The 23387-nt window shown below is 37.7% G+C and overlaps 1 protein-coding gene across 4 annotated transcripts in view; it reads right to left on the bottom strand.

Annotated features, from left to right (window-relative positions):
- Positions 1-22474, bottom strand: part of LOC109858374 (Down syndrome cell adhesion molecule-like protein Dscam2) — a 90186-nt gene extending 67712 nt beyond the window's left edge. For all 4 annotated transcript variants that reach the window (XR_002250612.1, XM_020435534.1, XM_020435531.1 and 1 more), the window contains exon 1: positions 22261-22474. Coding sequence is in view for 3 of the 4 variants with exons in the window: in XM_020435534.1 (XP_020291123.1) it covers positions 22261-22288 (28 nt within the window). In the remaining variant the exon portion in view is untranslated. The remainder of the gene's footprint in view (positions 1-22260) is intronic.
- Positions 22475-23387: the final 913 nt, after the last annotated feature.

The raw sequence follows: 23387 nt of genomic DNA, 5'->3' as shown, positions 1-23387 counted from the left end.
TATTTAAATACTTATTTGTTTTTATCTACTAAAATCGATAATGATACGAAATAAGAAAATTTGTTTGAAATAAATTTTCTTTCCTGAAAGAATTTCGTTTTTCTCTCGAGTAACAAAATTTTTTGTCTATAAATCTTCTAAGATTAATTTTACGAATGTTTAGCCGATATACTAATATTAAGATTCATAGTTGAAAGTCTCATTACTTTAACGGAAGGATCGGGACAAGTGGCAGAAGCAAACAAAAGCGCAACACCTAGAAACAATTAGGGATCAATTAGGGACCGAAACAAGCTGGAAGAAAGCTTCGATCGTATCGATTTACACACGTTTTCCCGCGTCGTTGCTTCGCGCAGATTTATGCTAATGATTCTCGATGCTGTTACCGTGCCCTCCACCCTCTCAATTTCGAACACCGCAGTATCGCGTTACTCACAACAAGAGACGATGATGAGGGTTCGCGTAATTCGCCGCAATGATGACTCGGCCGACCGTGCGAAACTGTGCCGTTTAGTCTCGCGAACGCGGGTGTTGAGGGTTAGCTGTACGCACGCGTGCACGTATGCAACACACACAAGTACACCGAGGTGGGTCCTAGATACGGCGAGAGAGAGGTGGTGCGCGATAGCCGGGCGACCAGCGATGATTTATGTAGGTCGAGCAGGTGCAATTTGTATCGCGTCAGTTTTTACCGGCCAGGACGAAGCTACCGCCGCCGACCGGTTGAGTTATTGCCCGGGCAAGAGCTTCTAGAACGGCCGAAGAGCAGCGACTTGCCGAGTTGTACAGGGAAAGAATATGCCGCAGCGCGTTACAAATCCATACGGAATAAATTTGCATCTTAGATTGTTTTAAATTTCAAGTTAATTAGACGTACGGCGTTTCTTTGTTTCTCTTCGAGAAAATATTATCAATATTTTTGATGTGTAATGTAAAATTTTATAACTAATAATATATGAATATAAGGACATGAAGAGCCGTTCGCAGGATGTTGTGCGTGAATGTGCTTAAATATATATATATATGTATACACATATATACCACACAAAATAATATTTTTTTCTCCATATAGGATGCTGGATTTTTTATATATATATTTAAGCACATTCACGCACAACATCCTGCGAACGGCTCTTCATGTGTCCTTATATTCATATATTATTAGTTTAAAAGACTTATAGAGCCTGAGAGTAATCTCTATTTATCACTAATTGTAAAATTTTATATTTAAAGTGTTTTTATATATTTATATATTTTGAATGATTTTGAATAATAATTTTAATAAATAAGATATATTGTTGTTGTTATAAAGGGAGTGTGTCCACGGATTCTTAACAGTTAATTCGATCTTAGAAAATACTCGAGTTTGCGGATAAGTTTCAAGAGTGGCCAGGAACGAGATATTCGATGAGCCGACGCGACATCGCGTAAATTCATTTTCTCAAAGATTCATCCTATCTTGGATTTAGCCAAGCGTCGTGACAAGAATACATTCTCTTCGTCCCCTTTTCTTGTTCTTCTTCTTCTCTCTCTCTCTTCTCTCTCCCTTTCTCTCTTTCTTTTTCTCAAAACAAATATTACTCTCTGCTATACGAGAGTGGGTTTTGGCAGCAAGTTTGAATCGCGTTGTTCTCATGAGACCGTCTTCTGACAACCCGCAATACCGAAATTTGCGCAACATAATTCTCGCCACATAATCGAGAAGACGAATATAATTCGTCTTTCTAATTAAAGTCACAGGCTAAAACACGCGTAACAATGATGAATGGGTGAGTCATCGGACAGAATAACATATAGACATATAGACATCATTAGATTATTATAGATCTGTGGTAATTCATACATAAATCGGTTCGCGCAACTACAATACCGTTAAATGTTTGTGTTTGTAAATTTATATTTATAATAATAATTTATATCGTCCAAAGTTTAGCACGATTTATTATCAACAAATGTGTAGCGTTAAATTAATGATATATCAAATAATAGATATCGACGAGTCGTCTGAATTATTTATTGTTTCTAAACTAAATAATTAAATTTTCATCATGTTTTTGTTGATGTTAATTAAATGGTAAGAATTAATTGACAACTTATATCAGAAATTTAATACCGTCACGCGAACTTTGGTAATCAACTTGAAATCGATTTGGACATTCCTTCAGAATTTAACGTGCGAGAATAGATAGACACGTTAGCATTCGCACGTTGGATACTGTACTAATAGTTGGACGTGATATAACTTTGTGCGCGCAATTCTACAGATCCAAATACAGCGGGCATTGTCTCGATCGCGAAATCGACTTTGGAAATTTACAACCATAACCGCGAGAACCAATACAAGGAAACTATTGACTCCGTACAGCGGTCCGCTTTACGCGTATCTGCAGCGAAATCACCTTCGTCGTTTCTCCTCCTCGTTCATTGAATCCTTCACTATGATAAGAACCGTGAATGACAAAGAGCGGAAGGTAAAACGACGACTACTACCGCCGTATGCGAACGTAACAGTTGAATCAGAAACAGAGGAATTGCTACGAAAAGTGTTATGAAAACATTTGTCGGACTTTGCTGAAAAGAATGGAGTGAAAAATCCTTGTCCTTACATGCATTCTTAGTTTCAACTTTGTTTTTGCGCATCGTAGCGCATTCTTCGATTCTATTGACGTATAATCACGAAATTACGAAAAACATTATTTTTACAAGTCGTTTTTATACAAGAAAAAATCTTGTATTATAAAAAAATTTTCATTTTTTGTTCTTCATTAATTCCTTTTGCAAAACAGACTCCAAAAACAACGTGCTAGTTGGACAAACAGGGTCTGTGAGACCCACGCGTCTTTAAAATCGAATATTTCTGCGAAAAATCAATATTTTTAAACAATAAAATAAATAAATAAATATATATATATAAATTTTTAACAATAAAATAAGGAAATAAGGTCATATTCGAGCAAAAACTGAATGATATATTACATATGAATATTACATGAAGTGATTATATTAAAAATGTATGCGAAACGTTTTGATCTCACAAAAGGGACTTCTTCAGTCGTGATACAAAATAAAAAATACAAAAATAAATAGAACAATTAAAAGATGTAATATTTTTTAAATATTGTTTTGTTTGTTTGTTTTTTTTTTAATCGAAAGGTTGAACAATTCTGCGTCGATGAAAATAAACAAATTGAAAAAATCTCTAGTAGTTTCAAAGATATAAGCGTTAAAAAAAAACTAAGTTTTACTAGAAACACTAATTTGAAATTTTTGAGTGGGTCTCGGAGACCCATGTCTGTTTGCGAAGAGTTAATATCGTTAGGTCTTCCATTAGATCAATAAATGCAAGTGCTTAGGTGTGTTCACGATATTATTGAAAGAGACAAAGATGTTCTATCGTCGTAAATAAATCAGCGCTGCGCAAAGTTATCGATTTTCTTGCTAAGTGCCGAAATAAGACGCGAGTCGAAGGAGAAACGAGAGAATCTATGGATCGCGAAAGCGAAACGCGACGGAGTCCGCGACACAGTGGTCGGACAATGACATCTTCCAGAACAATTCATTGTTTCAAGGAACCTCGTTCGCTTACCGAGAGCCGGTAGCAGTAGCGTCTCCGAGCGTCTCTCCTTCCCTTGTTCTCTCACCTCTCTCCTATCCACCTACCCCTCACGGTTCGTTGCCGCGGGCCGTCTCATTGAATACACGCGGGGACAATGTAGTCTGCACAATACCGGTGTCAGCCGGAAATGACGCCACGCGGAGGTACTACGTGCAAGCGAGCCTCGCGAATTGGCGATGTTAATGCACCCGGCAACTACAATACAAACACACACCGGCACTCCGTCTGCTAAGCGAGACGCGTGAAATTATTGGCAGCACATGATACGTGTTTTAGATTCGACAACTCGAAATTCGGAACGCACGATAACGAATTTCTCTCTCTCTACGTGCTCGTATTTTGTTCATTTCTTTTCTTCCGTTTTTTTCGATAATTTTTCAAATTATTTTTGGTGCTATTTTGTTTTATAACATATTCTGTTATATCATATTTGTTATAGCATAATGTAATTTTGCAAATTGATTTAAAAAAACTATTCTGACTACTCATTCTAACTGCGATAACTATTTGTTTTCAAAATGTTGAAAAAAGAATTCTGCTCTGCTTTAGGAGCATATACGTTAACCAACAGTTTAGATTAGATAGTAGATTAGATAGTAAACTATAGCGTGAAATATAGTAATTCAAAATTTTTGAAAAGTGGAGATTGTTAGATTTGCATCGACACCATCATTTTTATTTACGATAAGAATTGCAAATCGATTATCTTGGAAAATAGAATATTGTAAAAACACAATACGTGCACACACAATATTACAGTTTCTAAACAATATGTCTCATTAGAAAGCAAATTAATGCAAATAGATTTTATTTTATGACAAAGCGTCTTATGTCATTCTCTCGATGAAACATAAGTTTTAATAGTCCGAATATCTGTAATTATAATAATAATCTTGCTTTGCCCCGAAACTCAATAGACAGCGAAACGACTATTTCTTTTTTTCTACAAGTAATTTGTCGTATTTGTTTTTGTTGATGTATTTTCAGCGAGATCATCGGCCTCGGTTGTCCTATCGATTTTTAAGAACCGAGAAAAAACTAGCTGATCGATCAAGGTTTTAAGAGAAATGAATGACGCTCGCGCGCGCCGATTTGGGCCACGAAAACAAACCGAGGTCAACGTGAGATTCTCGCGTACAGCAAACTGTTGCTATTTCTTCACCGTGAAAATTCTTGCTTTGTTTACGATGAAGATATATTCGCGCGATTGCCGAAAGCTGAAAGCAGCTTCCGAAAGACTGCTACACTGTCGTCCAGCGATGTCAAGATGAAAAATAAGCAGACAGTATTGTACAAGAAAACAAAGATGGGTTAAAGCGCTCGAGACAATATTCTGTAAAAGATTTCATCGAGAAGTAAATACACACGCGCGTGTATGATAAAAATAAGAAATTATTTCAACACAGTGTTGAAATAATTGCGTAGTCTCTTAATCTCTTACATTATATTTACATTATAATTTTCTATTTTTACAAAATATATAAATGTATAAATATATTTTCTTAAATATATAAATATATTTTTAAATATTGTTTTACAAAATATATAAATATATTTTCTATTCTTACATTATATTTTCTATTTTTACAACATATTTACTTTATTATAGAATATCCTCACGATGTTGTAAAATAAATTAAAAAAAAAACTGATACTTTTACACATTTTGCTATTTCTCTTGGCAAATGCATAAAGAATATATTATAATAAAATTTCGTAATATATTTCTGAAGCATTTCAATAAGTTGTAATAATATTATAATAGCAAGAACATCATATTAAATGAAATAAAACTGAGAGAAAAAAGAGATATTCGCGCGCGCGCGCGAGTGTAACGTAAGAAGGCAGAGTGAAGATCGCAACACGAAGCAAAGAAGAAGAAACGACGTCTCTCGGGACGCGATCGGGTGCCTCGAAGCGAACGATATTGCTCCTTCTCGGTAGTAGATGCTTCGAAGGATGCTATACAACTCATCCTCTATCCCGACGGCTTCCGGCACGAACACGGAAGAAGCAGATAAAAAGATTACACGAGCAAATACGCGACCGTGGCGGCGAATCCATATTGGTCGGTCGAACGGACCAACGCGAGTAGATAGAAATCTTTCGCTCGTCTTTAAGCGATAAACAGAAAGCGGAATTTCCGATGCCGATACGTTCTAATCGATCTCTCATCGAACGATCTGTTAATTCCTTAGATTTACGAATTACTTAAAAGACGAAGAAACTTTCCCGCTCCTTCTGAAACGATGAACCTTGTTGGTTCATGAATCTTACAAAAATCCGATGATCCTACGAGATATCTAAAAGCAAAGAGCAAAGACACGAAGAAGAAAAACTCTCTTCATAAATTTCTTATTCTAAATCCATCGCGCGCGCGTGCAATAACAAGCTAAATTTAAAAAATCAAACTCGTGTTATTTACAAAAATAAATTTCGAAGATGAACTTTTAATGAAGTAAAATAAAGTACGTATGGATTTGCATTATCCACTATTTGATATTTTAGTTTAAATTTTTGATGTACCTACATGTGTTTTAGAACACAAATAAGAATAATAAAATATTCCGCAACTCGAAAATTTTGTCTGTAACCGCTTCTTGTTCGAACACGTTTTCAATTTTTATCAACCATTTATTCGTAGCACGCAAAAAAAAAAAAAAAAAGATTTATGAAATATATCTTTTTCACCGATAGGTTTTCTTATCAATAACGACGTCACGCGAAACATATACCGTACGTGGTATTTTGATATTGGAAGCTTGAGTTACGCGCTTTTCCTCCATTCGGCTGATGCGATTTTCCGCGATATATATGTTATAAAGCTCTTAAGGTGTACGTTACGCGACGTCTTGCACAAAGAATATCAGAAATCTTTCCTCGAAACAAGACAATTTTCTTACCGTCTCTCACTGTCCCTTTTTCTCCCTCCCCTACGTAAAGTTTTAATATTTCACTGATAAGTTTCGCTGAATGTCGTCAAATCCTCAACGGTCGCGAAAACGCAATGGTCCCTCCCCGTAATGGACTCTTCGACATATTGAAAAAGAAAGGGAGAAAGAGATAGAATGAGAGATATATAGAGAAACGAAGAAGTGCTGCACACTGTTGCGCTGTTGTGTCTTCAGTAAATTTATATAACACGCGACTAAGGCTCATATATTCTTGCAGGATCAGAGAGGGACGCCCAGAGCGGTACTGGCACAGTCCCCGCAGCCTCTCGTGAATCCTTAAGATTTATGAATGGTCGTTTCCACTGTTCCAATCTTGCTCGTTGGAACGTGGAATGTCGGAAATAGTTGATCACGTCGTTTTCTCGCTGACCATTCGCTAGATACGAGTTACGAGAAAATTTCGGCCGTTAATAATTGCCCACCGAGGTTCCTGATCCTGATGAAGTATGTAGACACAGACACAGCATATACATGTATACGTATGACGGCATATATATATTCGGAAATAATTCTTCCGAAGAATACACAACGTCATATGATTTTTAATGGACTCGATTCTTTTTGGTTTTTGTTTTCGTTAAAATGTTCGTTAACATACAGTTTTCTTTTCTGATTTTTTTCGTTGCCGAGTTTAATATTTTTCGATAAACAATATGTTTTTATCGTCAGATATAAACGGCGGCCGTTAGGATTTACATCGGTCCGAATTTTGAGAAAATGTTTATACGATGATATTTCGCTATCGTATGTGCGCATGTGAACATCGAGAAGACGTATCCTTTTGATCTACCCTCGCACTCGAGGCAAAAACGGGGAGGAAAGAGCGAAGAAGAACGACAAAGATAGGAAGAGACGTCCTTTACGCTTTGCCTAATATGCATGCGTGATATGGACCTTTTGGCAGGAAGTGGATAGCGGGAGAAAAAGAAATATTATTCCGACGTCGTATCGCGTCAACGATCGTAGCGTGCTTTCAAAAGTGAAGGGTAGAATCACGTCGTAAGAGTCACAAACGCACGACTACCAGGTAGAACCGCGTGTCTCGCTTTATGATCAAAGTACGAAATAAATAGTACAGGTTCTTCCATAAAAAAAAAAAAAAAAACGATTTTCCGTTATCATTCAGCCGATATAAAAGTTCGAGATATTTGCTGCGAATGAAACGCACATCAATGATTTGTATTTTTGAATCGTAAACTTTGCGCATTTACTTCTTTCGAGATTACATTAAAAAGTTTATTACTCGCGTGGACAATCTTTGATAAGTATCAAAAAATCAAGAACAATTATATAAAACACTTCAAAGTTTATTGTATATTTTAGTACAATAAATAATATATATCTTTAAGAAATTTACAAAAAAAAACACAATATCTCTTGCACTCGTTAAATTCAATATATCAAATTGAATTTGGCTTTTTTTGTCATTGACTTGAAAAGTTTGCTCAAAATGACGCATCTCGACCGTTTCGATATAGCGGTCGTACTACAATCTATGTTTATATGAGTATTGCGATCAGATCGAAAGATATTTCCCCGATGACGTTTCCATCGCGCGTCGCCAAGCATCGCTGGCGAAACTGTTACTTCAGCGGTTGCATCATTGAGAGACAGGTGGATGGATAGAGAAAATGCTGAAGAAAAACGGCGAGCATGAGAGAAATATGTTGCAAAATGTGAGGGAGAGAGAGAGAGAGAGAGAAAGAGACTAAATGTCACGGGAGACAGGAAAGAGCTCTAGCTCAGTAAAGAAATATGTACACGAAGACTGCGACAAGGAAGGAGAAGCAAAAAAAAAAGAAAAAGAGGATATTGATTATTCCCAGGTGTGTTCGTGTCGGATCTCGCCGGCGACGTGAGTGAGTGTTGGAACTCAGGAGAAGTCAAAATAGACGACGACGACGACGACAACAACGAGACGAGAAGCTCGGTATCGAATTTGCGTCGTATTTATCCGAGGAAAGCGTCGAGACGCCTCCTTCCGGCGCCTTCGATCCACGAAGAGGATTCTGTACGCTCGGCGACAGAATCCGTTTCCAGACAGCCGCTGGTAAATCGACAGGAACAGCCGTCGTTTATTACCGGTGCCCGCAGTCACGCACGTGGTTCTCTTTATTGCGCGAGCGATTAGAAGGGAATTAGGTTAATTCTCTGTAATGTGTGCGGTTTCATAATTCATAAGTATTTGCGGTCGTTTAAGCCGCGTGGAAATAATTAATTAAACTTTTCGATTAATTTAAAAATACAGCCTACATCTATATTATATTCAATAAAAAATCACAAGATCTTTTATTTTGTCATAAAAGAGTAAAAATTTATTTGTTATACCGGCACTGTGTAGTTAAAATAAAAATCCTTACTTCACATCGGTATTGTAAGATACAATGTATTGAATATTACAATACAACAAGAACACAATTGTTCTGGAACGCGAAGCAATCTGGCATATCTATCAATCACGAGTAATTGCTAAGAACACACAGCGTTATGCGAATCGGCAATTGATAGCTCGCAGCAGCGTCGTAACGGAGAAACGATTCTGTCACTCACACAAGATGTTTCTCTAGCGAGAGACCTTTCTTGTTTCCTCGTCTTTATGCGCCTAGTGGTGTCTCAGACATCAGTTCTTCGTCGTCGGACGATACATTCGCGTCACGATCGCAGCTGGGCCTGAATTTAAAGTTACGCCACTGGCCGTATACGAGGGCAGTGGTTCGTTGTCGATGAGGGCGGGTTGGGGAAGAGAAGCAGGAAGGCAACGGCGCGAAAGAGAGAGGTAATGAGAGACGGTCCGAGAGGGGTAGAGTGACAGTGAAGGGGTAGGTCGTTCGAGAGGGCAAGGCGAAACCGTGAGCCATCGACCGGTGAGTCGGACGAGCTCTCCAGGCTCGTTATACACTCTCTCGCTCTCCCGCGGCAGCAGGATGCATCTCTTCGTGCAACTGCAGCCAGAGCAGCGAGATAGATACAAACGAGAAACAGAGAGAGGAGACCGAGACAGAAAGGCCACAGCGAATGTGCCACGCGGTACCGCCCCAACGATGGACGCTGAATTACCAGCAGTTGCAGCGATATATATATATATGTATATATATATATATATATATATATAGTGTGCACGCGAAACACAACCTGTCTCTAAAAACAGCGCGCAAATAAAGTAGTTCTATTAAAATCCAAGTACACAAACTACGAGGCTATATTGTTCAACGAACTCACAGTTGATATGGTCACGAATATTCTAGCGTGATTAATGAAATTTATTATCGCACCGGAACACGCACACAATTTGTAGACATATAACGCTGATCCGTTTAATTTTGTGTAAAAAAAAAAAAAAAAAAAAAAAGTGATGACATTATTATGGAAATTATTTTGTTTCATCGTAGTTAATTATCTTAAGGACAATTTTTTTTTTATTTTCTCGCGAGTTGCTATTTTCAATAAGCTCCTTCAGTCGTGCTCGTTTCGTGAATAGAGCGTGAAGGCGAGCTCACTCGGGAACTAAGAAGCTCGTGTTCTCGGCAGTGTCATCAAATGGAAGAGCCTTGTAGAGGACTCGGGCGAATTCGCGTTATATGTCGTTAATGGGCGAAATAATGACAGGGCGACGGCGCGAGAGAGGAGCTCGTTCTCTCTCAGTTTTAGCAATCCCGTGGGTAGTAGCCGGCGCGCGCGCGGCAGTTTCTAGTGAGTTCCCTAATGAAAGATTCAACGAGCGGGAAGAACAGCGTAGGGGCTTTAGACACGAGAACGATATATCGCGTCGCGTTTCGTCCAATTTGCGATCTCGAGGTGAGTAGTGCGCGCGTGAACTCAAAGCGTCAAGCTAAAACGACATAGACAGCGCCCGGTGAAGAGACAGGGAAAGGAGATGGAGATCGGGGAGAGAAAAATGGAGAACTGTTTTTCGTATTTTATCAAAAGCGCCGTCCATTTTTCAAGCCTGGTTCTGAGCGAGCGCCGCGGGCGTCGTAGCGCGCCGTTCTCGACGGCGGCGATATGAATATTAAATGGCGGAGGCGAAGCGCTCTCGCGCCGATGCGAGCAAAGAGCGCGAGGCAAGATAGAAGAAAGGTTCGGAAAAGAGAGAAAGAGAGAGAGAGAGAGAGAGAGAGAGAGAGAGAGAGAGAGAGAGAGACACTTCTCGTAAAGACGCTGTACGTTGTTGATGTTCGTCGTGACGGAAAAAATCCCGAAGCTTCCTAAACAATTCCGACGTACTTTATTTCTTTCGACGAATTCAAGGTTATAGCTTTGGATTTTTTTACATTAACTTTTAAGAGTGCAGATTTTTTTGGCGTCAGATTTAATAACTAAAAGAGATAACGTTCTCTGGGAATTTTCAGAAGATACAAAAGTGTCTGCGTAGAACAAAATTTTTTTGCTGAAATAGCAAGAAGATTATTCATTATAATGTGTCAGCAAGAAAATTTTGCTAAGTCTTTTGAATTGTTTACCTTGCCAACAAAACATTATTAATGAAACCCCCCAACTTGAGTAAATTTGGAAAATTTTTATATATAATAGCAAAACTTATCTTTCGTGCGTACAATTAAGAGAAAGAAATTATAAATTTAATTATCTGTATGATATGAAAATTAGAAGAATATATTAGTTCCGATCGCTAATTGTAGATAGGAAAAAAAAAGAGAGATCATCACTTTTACATTTTGTGATGAATAAGAGAAGAATGTTTAAGTTAATCTTTTGCAATCCAAACTAGTTTGAGAACGCGAAACTCGCGTTGTTCACGACGTCTAAACTCGTGTCTTCTCTATGAACAGGAAGGGAATAACCTTCCTACCTCGCGTTTCCTCATCTCCCTCCTAGAAAGGAGTCCGCAGTAGAGGGGGTTAATGGATATTGAGCGACTCGTGCCGGCTCTTTCTCCCCCGGTCGCAACTCCTTCTCCAGCTTCCTCCCAAAGCTGTCAAAGGAGGGACGTGCGAGAGGACTGATAGACTGATTCATCTCCATCATATAGATAATAGCAGTACGTGCGGATCGCGATAAGGATCTATTCTCACGCGACGTCACGAGCATCGCGACGCGTATAACAGCGACAATGTGACAATATTAGTTTTCAATGTCATAGCGCGTACAAATATATGTATAAGCAGTACGCGGACGTAGATTCCAAATCTCACAAACGGGAATAATCAATACAATTTTGAAATGATATAGGAGAGATGCGTTTTGTTTGTAGAAATATGAAATCTTTGCTCCTCTCGAATGTCACCGCGAGCAAAGTGATACCGATATTTCTTAGAGCATCGATATAGTGTTGCAACATAGCATGTTATTTCACTTTGTAGAAAAATACGACATCTAATCTAATCTTATCGCTGTGCGACAGTTTTATTTTTGTCACATTACTCATTGTAGTTTGATTATATTTTTCGTTTTTTTTTTTTTTTTTTATATTGAATAATAGAAAAAATGCGAGTAGTAAAATTAGATTCTATAGAATTCTGTTACAATTTAACCATAAAATATGTGCACACACACACATATATATATATATATTATATGTAGAGGAAAAGAACTTGGAAAACTCTTGGCATTTGTTTTATATTACAAAATAATATAAAACAATGTTGTCAGTTATACCTCGAGATATAATTCAAGCATTTTTACAACAATGTTTTTTAATAATTATATTATTTTTAGCTATGTATATCATATGTATTCGCAAAATATATAGATATTTAGAAGTATCTCTGCTGCTTACACAAGAGAGAGAGAGAGAGAGAGAGAGAGAGAGAGAGAGAATTTCAGTCTAATCTTGAAGATATATTTACTTTTGAGATATAATGGATTACACGGAACTCGCTTACAACGCGCGACCGCGACTTCTCTTTCCATATATATTGCACATTTGTACAGACTGTAATAATATAATATAAATATCACGAGAGAGGCAAAACTTGCGTTGTGCGCTGCATTTTCATACGCGCATTTCGCAATTAAACATGCGTATGCACGTGGAAACAGTATACAATTTAATCTAGACGAATTCTCAAATTGAAGTGTAGCAATATATATATATATATATATAGCGGAATCTCAGTGTAGGCAACGCTTCAACGTCATTTCCATGATAATAGGAACGTTAAAGAGTTCTCTTTCAGCGTCCTTTTAGACGCTCGTGAGTTTCTCTAAATGACATTACGGCGCACCGCGAATTTCAATTTCCCTCTGTAGGAAAATCGCTCTAATCAGTTTCTCCGGGAGTAGAATCGATAACTTCTAACATCAATTTCCCTCCTTCTCGTAACTCCGTCGAGATCTTCATAATACCATTTAATCATCCTTCTTCACTTTCTCTCTCCTTCCTATATATCTTCTCTTTCAATTCAATAAAAATTAGTATTCTGAATAAAAATTCAAGAAAAATAATATCTCAAATGTGTTTTAATCCACATTTTTGTATCATCGTCGTAATTCGACGTTTCAATTTTACTTTAGAGAAGAATTTTAATTCGAACGATTTAATATCGCTATGCGACACATAGAAAATTTTCGAAGTTGTGAAATATTCAAATTTAATTTCAATTTTCGCGAAAGCCAACGCATACAAAAGCTATTTGTTCATTTTCTGCCCATTTGTTATTATCCTGATGTTGATTAAAACGTGTAATTTCTTTGAACGCGGGAAAATTGCGGCCGATTCCAGCACTTTTATGTCACGCTCGATGTAATTATTTATCCGACAGTAAGCTGATCGACTCTGACTGCTATTTCCAATCCACGATTGAGCACGGGCGCGCGTGTAGGGATAGATGACACGTTTATTCACCGAGGCGATTAAAGTACCCTACGGCGTTTCGCGCTCGCGGTACAACTAAACGTATGTAAACACGTTTATCCTGGAATAATTCAGCAGTTAACGGCGCAACGTTAGCCCGACGTGCGTTCAGGCTAATTCGCCGCTAAAGGGGACCGCTAAATAACGCGTGTACACATTGGATCATATGCGAGTCACTGATGACACTGTTGTCATCTCTAGCCATTATGTGAAATGAAAGATACACCGTAGTAAGTTAAACTGTGTAAATTAGATATTAGCGGCACATATGCCAGACCACTCCCGCGTTGAATTTGAATGTTTTATATGCAAATTTACGCTGCGATTTATTCATGACGCGCTTCAGGACCATTTTAGAAACATATCGTTAAAGTAGCTAATAACGGAGATTTCAAGCTTATTTTATATATATATATATATATATATATATATATATATATATATATATGTATGTATATATATGTATATGTACATATATATTTTTGTGTATGTATGTGTGTGTGTATTGTTTGTGCTCGAGTGCTTTTAATTCTGCGCTTTCCTCTTACAACTTGTCCCGATATCACGGTCGAACGATGCTGTTGCGAGTATAATAGATTCATTGCGATGCAAATTTGCCCGCGTTATGAGCATTACATCTTAACTACGTTCGCTCGCGCACAATCGCGAGAAATTTTGCTTATAACTGAAATCGAAGTTTCTCAATCGCTAACGTTTTCAAATAAACTACAAACATAAGATATAAAATATAATTTCTTATATGTGTATATATATATATATATATATATATCATTTCTTCAATTTTTACATATAATTGCTACTTTGTTCAAACTTGAAATGTTTGATATCACAAAAGTAGTATTTTAAAATTTTTATATTTGTACACCCCTAAAACTGCATTGAACGCGAGGCACGCAAGAAATGTGTCTTTTGTTGTGTCGAAAGAATCGATCAGTCTTGTCGGATGAAAGTAAACGATTGGTCCGCTTGTTGTATCAACTGTCATTTAAAGACGCGAACGGTTCAAAAAAAGGGCTGCTCTCAATTGATGAAACATCGCAGGAGTAGATAAATTCGGTCTGATAAATTTTCTGACAATCGCAAACAACGTCGAGAGATATCGGTCGCACGTAAAACCGCGCGACGTTCAATGCTGCTCTTAATTTATGATCGAGTATAAATCTCAACATAAATTCAAAACCTATCGGTTGTTGCACGCATCGTGTCGTTCGTTGTTTGCTGCGCAGTGAAACTCAACTTGATGTCCGAATTGAATTCTGAGATTTTACAAAAAATTTGAACTGTAACAGGATGGTGTTTTGTAATATGCACAGTGATGTTTTCACATTGAAAATGGAGATTTTGCTCTGAACATCAAAAAGGTTGATTAAAGAAATAATTGAGTAAGTATAGTGTCATATATATACATATATATTATAACACAATAAAGTGAGATATATGGAGATATATTAACTTTTTAGGAAGAATAATTAAATAGAAATAATATAACAATATAATATAAAATAACAATTAAAAGAGAAATATTTAATTAAAAACTATTTATCGATAGATAGTTTACAAACATGAAGAGTAATACGACGGAAGAGTAAACATTCCTCTCTCTCTCTCTCTCTCTCTCCTTCTGTTATATCGATCTCTCGTATGCACAAAGTTTGAATTTGTTCATCGATTCTAAATTACCGCAACTTTGCTACGAACATTTAAGTACACTTCAAGGAATATCCGGATGTAACACCTCTCTCTTCTTTCCGAAAGTTTGATCGGGATAAAGCCGCAGCTGATCGGTTTCACAATTTTACTCCGCGAGTTGCTACCCGAGTTCGCTTTCTTTTTTCGCGCGATTTCCGAATGATGCGCTTATCCGAAATGAATACGTTGAGTTATTAAATTTGCGTTGTCGACTATTACCGGCGACTATCGTCGGAGCTCCCTCAACTGTGTTTGCGTGAGTGTCATTGAGCAAACGATCGAACGAAGGAACGACAAGAAGAGTGGATAATAAAGAAACCGTCGTGTTATAGAAGAGAGAGGAAGTTGAGACGAGTAATGGAAAGAGAGAGAGAGAGAGAGAGAGAGAGAGAGAGAGAGAGAGAGAAAATAAGAGAGAGACAGGGATTTCATTATGACTCGGGACAAAATCCTCTCAAAGAGTAGTTCTCCCGCGGGAAAGAAAAGGAACGCTTCTTTTACAGAAAGCTATAGTTTGCGAGTGCATCTGTGTGAAATAATCCACCGGCGACGACAGAGTAATTTCAATTGTAAATTTTCAAGCAAAACTTCGAGGCTAAGAAACGACCAACGTTGAATTCTTGCGTCGAACTCTGCGGTGTAACATAGGTATTTTTAATCGCTTTTTCACAAACTCACACACACGGCAATGCCGTTTGAATAATATCGCGTCTGAATTTTCATTTCTCATTCTCAATGTGTCATTTTATTAGTTTTTCTTGTTTAATGAAATAATCGATAGGATAATGATGTTTCTAATTTTTTATATACACACATCTACAAGAGGCATGTATATATTAATTATTTATATTTCAATTGAATCATCCTTTCTATTTAACATCCCGGTAAAAAATTTTCCATGTATAAAATTGTATGGACATATTCGGACATATAAATTTGTATAATTAGATATAATAATTTTACTTTGTGTATAAGTATATATGATTATATATCAAAAAATTTTTTTAAATATAGTAAAAATATAGTTTTATATAATTTTTTGTATCTGACATGATACTAATAGAGTTATTTTGTAATTTGATATGGAATATCTCTGAAGCCATTTTTTAAAAAAAAAGAAATTCTCTGTGTATAAAATTGTATGGACATATTCGGCATATAAATTTGGATAATTAAATATAATAATTCTAATTTGTGTATAAGTATATATGAAAAAGGTTTTACCGGGACTATTGGAGATATTTTTGATTACAGTAATGATGACCATTTCGATTAAATATTACATTAAGAAATGTCGGATAAAAAACGCGATATTTATATTTCCCTTTTTCATTTTGAACATCCGCTTACAACACGATAATCGACAAATTGTTATCCGTTATAAGCATGTGTGTATATCCATTTTGTATGTCATCCATTAAGTATTGTCTCGAATTAGAATAACTCCGGGATTTAAGTCGCGCCGGATTTTATGTCGCATAGAGCAGAAAAAATAGAAGAAGTGAGAATAATTTGCGTACGACTACTTTGTTGTACGCAATATGTCTTTACGTTATATTAGCATTGTGTTGTGATTTCATCTGTTTATTGTTACTATTAACGAAGCTATCGTCAATTTAGTTGATTTGTCAACGTGATAAGTAGCGCAATCATATATTTTACGGATATATAAAATAATTACTACAAGATTTATAAAACGTTTAGAGATTATTTTGCGATATACATGTGTAGAAGGATGGTGTATAAAAGATGGAGTATGGTAAATTACAACCACGTAGCTCTTGCATTCTTTATTCAGCTAGCTGTCTTATACATGACAAATTACAACCACGTAACCTCTTGTATGTTCTTTATTCAGCTAGCTGTCTTATACATATATCCTATACCAGTTTGGGATATTTGGTAATTTTACCGTGATATATGCCCCATACTGCAACGCTTGCGTCTGCGCGGCCAAGCGCAGTGCTAACTTTTATTCGGCGAGCTAACCTCAGCATTCTCCTCATGTATTTTTGCCACTCTTGTCTATTATTAAGACGTAATGTTAATTAATAATATTAATGTATTTTAGAATACAAGTAAATACTGGAAGATGTTATTATAAGAAAGAAAGTGTTGTAGTTTAGGATTTTTATATGGATCTTATTCCTCCATACGTGGCCAAATAACTCAACCCTCCTTATGAGATATTTGGCAAAAATGCAAGGTTATTTTTAAGTTTTTTTTGAAATATAAAAAATAAAGATATTGTTCATCGTAATTTTATTTATAGTAAAAGATAGTATAAAGTTTCTATTGGTATAGTTCATTTGTCTTTAACAGTGTAAATGCTATTTGATAAATTAAATTTTCGATAAATGCGGCTCACATTTATATCGGAGTTACCTATATCGGTCACTAAAGCTTCTTCTTCGCGCGCGTTCGGCATTCCGATAACGCGCGTTAGATCGCGGAACGTAAACAGCTATTGGGAGATTGAAAGCTTCGCGCGATTCACTCCTCGTGGTATGTATAAACGTAAATATATATATATATATATATATGTATAAAGAAATTCTAAAGGTGGAGGAAGAATGCGAAAGGAAAAGAAATGATGAAAAATAGGACACGTAGAAATAAACGCTATAACTCGAACGAATCGGAGGAACTCATAGTTAACAACCCTCAAGCTCTCTCAACTCTTGCTTCTTCTTTTTCTTGCATCGCGCTCGAACTTAGAATCGCGCGACGCCAATCTCACGGCAATACGAATCAGTTTCCTCGAGTTTATATTCATAACGAATAAATTATTCAGCCCGACGCCGGGATTTGAACCCGTCGGGGGATGTATAGACCCATCACGTCGTTCTGCATTATCCACCTAATCGGAGAACGTGCTGACGAAAAAGCCACCATATCTCTCTCTCGAACGCGAACGTTCGGCTTGCCTGGTCGATAAAGCCCGGTTCGAATTCGATGGTCATTTTTGTCGCTGAGTCGCTAGGCGGAATGAAAGAGTCAATGAAAATAAAATTCCCACGTGCATCAGTTTTTTTGCACACGATCGTAAAGTGGAGCATTTATATAAATAACGGACTTTTTACATCTGGCCTTGTTAACACTTTTATTGAGAGATATAATTTTTAACACCAAACAAAACAAAGAAATATTTAATAGTCACATGAGATTATGTCGTCACCATCTTCTTTAATGACAGACCTAATGTAATATAATCGCGATTTTATCGAATATTATTGTCAATATGTCATAAATAAATTTTTAAACATATTGTTATATCACTCCGCATTTTTCCAATAATAAATCACTTTTTCTCGTAGTAATCTCGTAGCACAAAGGATTAATGAGAGTCATTCGGAATAAATTAAAAAAAAAAAAATATCAGCTTTAGTAGCGGTAGTGCGCACAATGTCGCGGGCATGCCTTTCCCGCGTTTCCGAGTGAGAAATAATTAGCGAGTTTCGTCGCCTGGCACGTATATCCACTCGCGCGTTGCAAACGATTGCTCTTTGAGTACGTGTGTTTCCCTCTCCCTTTGGGAGCGAATATCGTACGTTTATTGCAGCGCCGAAAAGTGCGACCAGGTTACCGTACGATCCAAGTTAAAAGCGTAGTTGAAGTGGCAGGAATGTAGTTTGCGCAAATTTCTAAAACACGCGCGCGCTATTAGTCGCATTAACGCGACTAATCACGATTAATTGAATCTTTCTACGGCATTGAAACACGCTCGATTAGAAAACCATTTGTGACTGATACACGCAATGAATGCGCGCGCGCGCGCACACACATACATATGTATACATGTGTATGTACATATGTATGTATATATATGCAGTTAGTCAATCAAGTCTATTAATAGGATTTAAAGCGGAAGAAATCAAAACGTACGTACCAAGAGCTTTGAAACGTTAATTAACAAATAAATAAAATTCTTACAGAGAAATAAAACGGTGACATTTATTGTTGAATTTTTTAGCAATCAAACTTTCCAAATGTGTTTGATTTGTTATTCAAACGATATGCATTTTGCTCTTCTTTACGATGATCGACGGTTTGCTTGCCGAAACTTTGGATTTCCTCGATTTTATCTTCTGCATTTTAGCATCTCTCTCACGTGGCAGTTTAATTATAGTTCCACGAGTTTCTCCACAAAGTACGTTCGAATCTTATGTAGGATCATTTGAGCTTTTCGTGTTACACAACGATTTACTGTTGCACGCGCGTTATTAAAGAAGAGCGCCGATAAGACAAAGTCGAATAACTTATCCACTTATCTCCAATTTTACGTGATATGTTCCTACTGGCCAACAAAGCTGTGATTAAAGGGGTTTACTTAGTCATTAAAATATTCCATTAACGCCGGCATATCGGCGTAGATTTGGTCGAGTGAGTGGAACGTGAGCAGAAACGTTAGATAAAACAAGACGGATAGAGAGAATTAGATAGAGAAGAACCTTATTAAAGGTGACTCTTTCATTCTTCTGAGCGTTAACAAATTTCAGAACGTCGTTCGTTCTACGAAACACCGACGACATCGTTAAGGCACGATCATCGAGATTAAAGACTTTTCCGGATTCGAGAGATTTCAAGTCGGGATTGTCCGCAATTAGTGCGGAACGAGAAAGAGCAAGGTGGTGGCGACGGCGACGACGACGACGACGACGGCGAGATCCTTCAAAACTACAGAGAGCTTCCTGCACGAAGACGAAAGAAAGTGAGGAATGTTAACGAGACGAATCTTAAGATGCGTCGCAATCGTTATCGACCCTTTTTTTTCTTACCTCGAGCTCTGTCGAAGTCGTCTGAAAGATGATTGCATTCGCTACTATCCTTCAGACAAACGTACAATCAGGAGGACGTCGAGAAGCTCGAGTAATTGATAGTTCTTCCTTGTACGCGTTTTGAGTTTACTGTCTTTATGTATCATTAAGAGAGTTATTAAGGAGAAGGACGGATATACAGTTGACTTTTGCGATTAATCACCGTTCTTAAGCGAGACAAATGGTACCGTAGAGATCGACTCTCTCTCACACACACACACAGTAGCGCTTTTACTATAGTTGATCTATCTAAGTATAGTTATTTCAGGAGTACATTATATTCGAAATTGCATTGCAAAGACAAGTGATCGATACATTGTTACGCGAATAATATCATCCGCAAAACATGTTTCTTTTTCTTTGCGGTTGAAAGTGTTGAAAAATTTCAATTTTGTGCGCTATTGGCTACATCAACATTATTTTAATACTATATAAACAATCTGCGAGATACGAGATAGATATCGAGAAATTATATTTGTTTGCAAATATCCACGTTTTTTTCACAGATGAAACAATTGAATGGTGGCGCACAAAAACAAATTTTTGTGCAGGTTATTCTTGTACCGTACATTGCACACGCTTATTTTTCATCTATGTTTTTAAAATAACCTGCACACTGCTTTTTCTACAATATCGCGTTCTGCCGCAAGTGTCGAAATATATAAAATATTTAGCAGACAGAAAAATATATATATTCCGCGCTTTAAAAATATATTATATATATATATATATTATTATTCTTTATCAGACTACGCTTTCTCCAGTAAAAAGCTTTCACTATGTTATATATATATATATATAACATAGAAAAAAAAAAAATATATATATATATATATATAATTTTTTTTTTTTTTTTTAAATCGCGCGTATTTCCCGTATTACTTTCTCGTTGTCGCGGATACCGCACAAATCTCTGTTCAAGACTATTTTCGCGAATTTTCTTCAATTTTCTTCTCGCATCGCACATCAAGCTTGTTATATTGTACTGTTCCGCGAATTAGATTTCCGCGAGTATCACGTGTTCACGCGCGCGTTTACGACCACTCTATCTCTGTTTCCAGAGCGGAACTTTTCAAAACACACAGCGCGCGTTATATAGACACACCGGGGGAACACTCGCGCTCGTTGTGTCACACGCGCAGGAAGTTGGACGACGACTGTGCTCTGAAATTGTTTCCACGGGAAAATAGTATAGAGACGTATGCGGTAAATGGCGTCGCGCGCGATACCGTGTGCACGGACGTTTTGCGAAGCAGCTCACAACTTTTGCACGAACAAATTTACGCCGCGCGATACACTTCGATTGCTTCAATTACACGTTGCGCCGACGATGTGATTTGTTTGAATAAACAGGTTTTGTATTTTTTTTTGTTTCTTTTCTATTTGTGCCGACATACTTTATATTTCAGAGTAATCTAATAGCTACGCGCATGCAAAGAATCATAAAGAGCGCATCCATGATAGAAATACTTGTGACTATTTCAAGTTACTTGCCAAATACGAAACTCTGTAGTTTCCAACATGTTCGAACGTGTGTGGTATTCCGAACTCGCGTACGGACGTGGTAAACGAAATTTACGGTACACGCTATTCTCAAGTCACGTGCACAAATCGTAAAATAAATCCAAACTGGAAATTCTCTTGTCATTGGAAACGGAATCTCGACATTTATTGCATTCAAAGTCGCACGCGATATCGGGAAGTTTTTCTTTTTCTCTTTAAACTTACGTTATGAAAATATATCCGGTGACAGAAGCTGTGCAATGTCACTTAAATAAATATTTTGACTTCTTCTTAAGAAAACAGTTTTATTCTTCTAAAAGTCGCGCGAAAAATTAAAAAAAAAAAAAAAAAAAAAAGAGAACGTCGCCGAACGAAGCTCATTAAGCGGCATCGAACGCACATTTTAGATCAGTTATAAAAAAGAAGAAAAGAAAATCGTCGTTATCATGATAAAATCTCGTGAAAAGAGATCGTAGTCTTAATTCACTTTTTCCTGAGCGAGTACCAGCCGCACCGGTAACAGCAATCTTCATAAATAAATTTTCACTTTTGCTTTGTATTACTGATAAAATTAGAATTATAATTTCAAAAAAAAAAAAAAAAAAAAAAAAAAAAAAAAAACGAGTAACGAGATAACTCAACAACACAAACTTTCTTCACACAAACCTTACCCGATATTGTTATTATCAGAAACGATTCGTATTTTACAAAACAACGCTTACTCCACTCGCACACATGTCGACTTTATTTTTACCTTTTCCACTGCCGAGAAATTCAATTCGATGACGTGAGAATTGTGACGGAAAACAAACGGACACAGAAAGAGGAAGAGAAACAGAGAGAATTTACCTGCGAAGATTAGACAGCGGGCCAGCATCCTTCGATCCTGTAGTCAAATTCCAGACTCGGTCTAGCTCGGTGTCTAGTTCCCAAAAAAAAGGAACGATAATACACGTTCGCTTCAACGTCACGCTGATTTTCGCAATCCGTTGCGGTACCGTCGGCTTGTTGCCGAAACGTCGCCGTCGTTCTCGTCGTTATTGTTGTTGTTGTTGTCGTCGTCGTCGTCGTCGTCGTCGTCGTCGTCGTCGTTGTCGTCGTCGTCGTCGGCGACGTGCACAACGCGTGGCGCAGAGACGTGGTGGCGATGGTAGCCGACGACGAGGACGAGCAGCGTGTCGTCGCGGCGATGCTGCTGCGAGTGCACGCGGTGCATACGCGGCGCGCGGCCACTCTAAAGGCAGCCGGCGGATGTTCGGATACCGCGCGGGCGAATTGCGCGAAGCAAGATAGACAACGAGGATGCGGGAACCAGGGAGAAGGGGGGAAAGGGCACAGATAAGTAGACCTGAGAGCGGAAGAGGTCCGGCAGAAAACGTTACGCGTGTCTACTAGCTTTGCGACGAGAGTCTTTGGCCTCCGGCACCGCCGGCCACGACTGATCGCGCCAGGGTGAATCCCTCCTTCCCCGCGAGCACCGAAGCGCATGCGTAACCACCCTCTCTGCATCCCTCTTTCTCTTTCTGTCGAGTATACAGGGTGGGTATACCCCTTCTTCACAGGAATCCCTATCGCACACACAGCGGGTGGCTTCCGCCGAGAGGGTGTCGGTGGGTGGACGAATGATAGGTAGATGGAAGGATGGTACAGGTGCTAGAGAGAGAGTAGAGAACGATAGGAGAGTAGAAAGAATGCACACGCACACGGCGAAATAACGTTCTCAAATAGCAGACGTGATTTAGCCATTTATGGAAGATAGTGCTTAGGGGAATATTAGATGCGAAAGAAATAAGCGAGTGTGTATTTTTTTTTTATTGTTACAAATAGCTTCAAAAGCTGTAGCGTCAATAGCGCTATAGATTATGATCTTTGATTAATTCTTACGAGATTGAATCAGAGGGGGATAACGTTGCGCTGACGATATAGAAAATTCATTATCTGAGATTTGTTGAATTTCCTCTTTCTATCTATATGAT

Source organism: Pseudomyrmex gracilis, unplaced genomic scaffold (genome assembly GCF_002006095.1).
Source record: "Pseudomyrmex gracilis isolate BER0280 unplaced genomic scaffold, ASM200609v1 scaffold_201, whole genome shotgun sequence".
Taxonomy (NCBI): domain Eukaryota; kingdom Metazoa; phylum Arthropoda; class Insecta; order Hymenoptera; family Formicidae; genus Pseudomyrmex; species Pseudomyrmex gracilis.
Note: the sequence above shows the minus strand (reverse complement) of the source record. Positions and strands in the feature narration are given on the sequence as shown.